The 6,226-nt window shown below is 36.2% G+C and overlaps 2 protein-coding genes across 2 annotated transcripts in view; one reads left to right on the top strand and one right to left on the bottom strand.

Annotated features, from left to right (window-relative positions):
• LOC106867431 (DNA ligase 1) overlaps positions 1 to 6,226 on the top strand; it is a 125,388-nt gene that overhangs the window by 18,541 nt on the left and 100,621 nt on the right. The window lies entirely within an intron of this gene.
• LOC106867432 (complement C1q tumor necrosis factor-related protein 7) overlaps positions 1,839 to 6,226 on the bottom strand; it is a 45,595-nt gene continuing 41,207 nt past the window's right edge. Inside the window, exons 2-3 of the mRNA XM_014912307.2 lie at positions 5,249 to 5,518; positions 1,839 to 2,803 (exon numbers count right to left, since the gene is read on the bottom strand). Coding sequence (XP_014767793.1) covers positions 2,244 to 2,803; positions 5,249 to 5,486 — 798 coding nt within the window. The 5' untranslated portion in view covers positions 5,487 to 5,518 and the 3' untranslated portion in view covers positions 1,839 to 2,243. The remainder of the gene's footprint in view (positions 2,804 to 5,248; positions 5,519 to 6,226) is intronic.

Raw genomic sequence — 6,226 nt, forward strand, 5'->3', positions numbered from 1 at the left:
GGCTCAACACAGCCAAGTATCTAGAGCAGGGGTGGGGAAAATTTCCAATGGAAACGGTCGGCGGGCGGACCACAAGTTCTAACTCTTATATCTGTGTCAATATTATATATATATCTATATATAATTCGATTAACTTTATTTTTTTTGAAAACTTTCTCTTGAGTAAGGTACATAACTCTGCTTGTCTTTATTTGCCTGGTCTGTTAATAAGCAGTGTTCATATTTCCAATTCAAGTTATCTGTTGGAAAGAAGATTCAGCTATGGAAAAAAAGTACTCCAAAAATAAATAAATGTCCAAATTCTCAAAAAGTCTTCACCCATCTTCTTCCTTGTTTGGGAAAATGAATGTAGAATAATAAGAAAATAAAACAATTTTTTCAGTTTTTTTTTTCTTACAGATTTTATTTAAGAAACTTGGGACCATCTACAAAAAAATATGTCTACTTGATAACAATGCTACTAATTTGTTTTTGAGATTAGAGCTAATAAGTTTGGGCCATTCTTCAGCTGTTAAAAGTACTTCACATGTAAATTATAAAGGGGATGGATTCCTTATAAAACTATTTGTAAAATGGTAAATGGCTATCTCTTAATGTACTCAGTAGATACAAAAACAGTTATTGATTTTCTTTTCTTTACTCAACATAACCTTTTGACAGGAATTAGTATGATTTTTAAAATGTTTTAAATTTTTCTCTTTGTGTTATTACTTCACCAAGGAAAAAAAACTGATGCTTTCACAAACATTGAAAAGAAAGAAAAAATTTTAAAAAAAAATTACAAAAAAAAATCTCATAATGGAGCTTAGATGTTTTCTACAAAACCATTTGGACGAAAATAGATCACTATCTTATACAACCATTGGGATGAAAATAGCACAACTATTTGTATAAAAGCACATTATACCTTACACAACCGTTATAAGTAAAAGTTGCTTTCCTATTTTTTCTTTTTCACAACCATGAAAATTTTACAGTTTATAGAAATGTAAGTCAGTTGCTTTCATGACTTTTTGGGAAAATGATGGTGTGTGAAAATGGCTTAGACTGTGAAAATTGTTGGTTTTGTTGTTATCTAAACAGATAAAAAACTTCAGGCTTTTAAAACATAGAATGTGGAGTGGAAGTCCTATAATGTGATCCAGCTACATGTTTTCTTTTTTGTTGTTAGCATTTCTAAAGTTATTTCAAAGATTTCAGTCTCTTACAAGAGTTTGTTGATATGTTTTAGTGTTATAATCATTTGTCTGCATCTTCTGTTCCAAGTGTCCTTTTTTTGTGGGGTTTATAGACAGTTAAGTAATATTTAAATATAATGTGGAATGATCCCATGAAAGACTGCTACATAGATTTAGAAGATTTCCTTCACTAAATTATATTAAAAGACAAATATTACGAAAATAAAAAAAGATATTCAGAAGACAAAACAAAACACGACATACAAATTTCATAAATTGTCTGGTGTTTCTACCTGAAAATAGTTTTGAAGTATCACCACAGAAAGGCTATATCCATAGCTTTTAGATGCTTAGGATGTAGATGTATTTCTTGGCAATAATCTGTGTTGAGAGTGTTGTGTGTTCTTGTCATTTAGTGTGGTTTGAAAATGAATATGTTGCATTGACACACACACAGTGGTTTATCTAAATCTAAATGTGGGGTTTCATATTCTGTTTTCATCAGATCAAGAAATATGTTGGATAGATTTAGACTTGTTTCATTTATGATTATTGCTAAAGAATAGAAGTCAGTGAAGTGATGTCATTTGGTTTTGTTTTTTTTTGTTTTGTTTTTCGCTCTCATTTCGATTATTATGTAATTAGCATAAATTTGTTTGATTTTTTGTTGTTTTTTTTTTACCCATAGATTTATTTCTTGTTACCTATTCTTGAAGTGATTGTAAGATTGACTGCTTTTATCTTTTTTTATTTTTTTACTAGATTGTTTTTAAATAACAAAATCTATTTGATCCTGTATCAGCAATATCTATTTTATAAATTTATAAAAGTTGACTAAATACAATAAGTCCTACTTCAAAAATCTTTTTGACTTATGGAATATTTTCTCCTTAGAAATTCCAACTATATTATCATGTCACTCTGCCAAGAAAGTATGGATATTTCTTATTTGATAAAGTTGGCTTTTTCCCTATTGTTAATGAATCTACCATTTTTAAACTGTCAAAGACTTGGCTATTTCTCACATATTAGTACTGCAGGCATGACGATAATATTTGTACATGTTTAATTCTCAAAGATTAAGAACCCTGAGAATGTTGAGTAATCGTTGAGCAGTGCTGAGTCTTTACTGAGTTGAATCCAGACATGGTCATCAACATTAAGATTAAGAATTATGGTGTTGCTGCTTGAACCAAATCCTGCTCGGCCATCTCCATGCAGTGGAAGCTGGTGCTGGTTATTCACCATCAGCCAGGCAAAGGCATCGATTTTATTTTGACCCATAATATGTGCTGTGAAAAGGTAAGTCCCATTGAGCTGACAGACGAAATGGGATGTATAAATGTCAAAATTGTCACCAATATTTACAAAGATGTTGTTGAAAGTCACTATTGTGTCTTGTAAAACCCGTCCCAGCTTGGTTGTTCTGCTGGCAGAAAATGCAATTCGTTTACTAGGTTTACTTGAAAGACCCTTTTCCCCTCTATCTCCCTTGTACCCTGGATATCCTCGGGGTCCCATAGCTCCTTTAATTCCTTCACCTCCATTTGTGCCGATTTCTCCTTTTTGTCCTTTCCTCCCACGGCTTCCTTTCTCTCCTGTTGGTCCCAATGCTCCACTTTCACCTGAAATGAAAACACATATAGTATTATGAGTAAAGAACCCTTTAGTTCTGTCTTATTCAAAACTTGTCAACCTCTCTATTGGCCTATGAGAAAATGCACCCAGTACATTCTGTAAAGTGAATGACAATAGGAAGGGCATCTGGCCATAGAAACCAGGCCAAGTGACATTGACAGGTACCAGTCTATTAAGAAATGACCGTGATGACCTACCCAATCCATGCCAGCGTAGAAAGTGAACATTAAATGATAATGATATTTTATAAACAGAAACACATCTCTTTACATTCTAAGTTCAAGTTGTATCAAAGTTGACTTTGTCTTTTCTCCTTCTTGGGTCAATTAAATACAATGTACCAGTCCAGTACTTCAATTTTCAATGACTTTTCATTTGACTACATTATCCAATCTGTTCTTTCTGTTTTAGAATTTGGGGTGTAATTTGAGTGGCAGACTTAATCGATCACTCAATTTAATACCAATATACGGCCATTGGGCACATTTAATGAAGTTCACATTATTTCAGCTATCTGGGCCAGGTCTCTGGCCAACTTTCTCCCTTCAGTCTTCTACTATTGGAGGTCCTGGAATGGGGTCATGAGCACTGCTCTTCCTTTTTTTGCTACTTGTAATATTCAATATACTTCTAAATTTACAGTAATCATTTAATCCATGCTAACCCATGCACACGTTTGATTATGTGTGTCTGTGTATTTATTTATATATATCCTTTTATACTTTTCATTCACTGGACCGTGGTTGTATTGGAGCACTGTTATTAGGGGTTTTAGTCAGTTATATGAAACCCAGTTCCTTGCCCTGTATTTATTTTATAGACCTTACAATAAAGTTGGCCAATGCGTAAAGAGATTTAACTGATGTAAACCCAAATATAATAAGTATTTTTTGTTCATCATGCTGGTTCTGCTATCCTTTATTTTCACACACACACACACACACCTCTCTCTCTTTGGCTTAAGAGTTTTGATGTACTAAGCTATGAGATTGATCCAGAACTACGTGGTTATGCAGCAAACCTCTGATACAGGCACAATCATGGCTGTGTGTGAAGAAGTTCATTTAGCAACTGCATGACGTTTGAGTTCTGTTGCATTGAATAGCATCTTGGGCAAGTGTCTTGTACCCATAGCCTTGGGCTGACCAAAGTTTTGTAAATGAAATTTGGTACATGGAAACTATGTAGAAACCCCATCAAAACTATATTTTTTTCTTGGGTTGTTCATTTAAATCTTTTGCCTGGTTTCATACCATTACACGGCCTTTGAGTACCTTTTGCAGAGAGTGCATTTTTACGTGCATCTGGGCTAGATCTTTGGTCTGAGGACGACTTTCTTCCACCAAGTCTCAGAAGCTATGACACTGATCAATAGCACAACCTTTCTTCTTTACTAAAACATGTATCTACACACACACATTATATGTTATATTTTTGAATAGTAAACAAAAAAAAAAAGAAAATAATAATAATGATAAATGCTCTGATGCAATTGTCAGGTAGTGGCTCTCATGGCTTTTGATGTTAACTGGAAGTGCTATCATGTACATGTTTTGTCTTAGTATAAAAGATGGGCTACAGCAAATATTCTGCTCAGTACCACAAATTTGCTTGTTATTTGCTTGGCCTCAACCAGTTGAGCATATCCCTTAGTGACTGACGATGCATGCATCTCTGATCACAGGCAGAAGTAGTGGGGGAGCATCATAGCCATGTGTTGAAGAATTTTTTGGAGTTTGAATAATTCCCCTCTGGTAAAATGGATGTTTTGTTCATCATCCTTAAACAAACCTTATTCAGTGACCTTTTAAGTGGGACAGGTTACTCAACCTGAAAAAAGATTCTAACTGGGCTCTCCCTGCTATGTCATGTGCTGTTTATCTTGATATGAGATCACCATTTTGTGCACATGGTTGTGATGCATGTGCCTGGTGTACCTTTATCAGATGGGTTGTCATGATGGTGTGGAGGCGCAATGGCCCCGTGGTTAGGGCAGCGGACTCACGGTCATAGGATCGCGGTTTCGATTCCCAGACCGGGCGTTGTGAGTGTTTATAGAGCGAAAACACTTAAAGCTCCACGAGGCTCCAGCAGGGGATGGTGGCGAACCCTGCTGTACTCTTTCACCACAACTTTCTCTCACTCTTACTTCCTGTTTCTGTTGTGCCTGTAATTCAAAGGGTCAGCCTTGTCACACTGTGTCAAGCTGAATATCCCCAAGAACTACGTTAAGGGTACACGTGTCTGTGGAGTGCTCAGCCACTTGCACGTTAATTTCACGAGCAGGCTGTTCCATTGGTCGGATCAACTGGAACCCTCGACGTCGTAAGTGTCATGATGGGTATATTGAGCTTCATATATTTTTGTACGCCAGAGTCACTTTGACAGCATGCATTGCTTTCTCACTCAATAATAAATATTAAAATATTTACCTTTTAATCCAAATGGGCCTTGTGGTCCATGTTCTCCTCTCTCTCCTTTTTGACCTTCAATTCCCATAGCACCTTGCAGACCTGGTATTCCAGGTACTCCTGACGGACCTGTCTGGCCAACACAGCACTTACACTCCTTGTCCTGAAGATATGCATGGGTACCTGAAGCAACCACCTGAATGTGCATAGCCAATAGCCATGTCAGACTGGAAAGCTTCAGTCCAAATGTGTGTTCCATCAGTCTAGGAAGTGCAGCACTAATATGGTCACCTGTAAATCAATGAGGAGAAATGTAATTTCAAGTTTAATATTTCAACCATTATTATTTGAGCTGGTAAAATCAGTTAACATACTGGACGAAATGCTGCTAAGTACTTTGTCTGTCTGTGTTCTGAGTTCAAGTTCTACTCTGTGTGTGTGTGTACGTGTACATGTGCATGAACGTGTGCACATATGTGTAGGTATGGCTGAGTTGTTAAGACATTCTCTTCAGAAGTGTGTCTTTGAGAGTTTCCTACTGCATGGACATTGTCAGTTAGTGTTTTTCACTATAGCTGCATATTAATCAGTGTTTTATGAGAGAACGAAATTGGAAGAGGCCTTTCATATATATATTTCTATATGTGTGTGTGTGTGTCATTGCACATGTGCTTTGGGTATGTGTGTGTGTATGAGAGTCATCATTGTTTTAAAATCTACTTTTTCATGCTCGCATGGGCTTTCTCTCTTTTTACTCTTTTACTTGTTTCAGTCATTTGACTGCGGCCATGCTGGAGCACCGCCTTTAGTCGAGCAAATCGACCCCAGGACTTGTTCTTTGTAAGCCTAGTACTTATTCTATCGGTCTCTTTTGCCGAACCGCTAAGTTACGGGGACGTAAGCACACCACCATCAATTGTCAAGCGATGTTGGGGGGACAAACACAGACACACAAGCATACACCCCCACCACATATATATATATATATATATATATATA

Source organism: Octopus bimaculoides, chromosome 1, assembly GCF_001194135.2.
Source record: "Octopus bimaculoides isolate UCB-OBI-ISO-001 chromosome 1, ASM119413v2, whole genome shotgun sequence".
In the NCBI taxonomy this organism is placed as follows: Eukaryota; Metazoa; Mollusca; class Cephalopoda; order Octopoda; family Octopodidae; genus Octopus; species Octopus bimaculoides.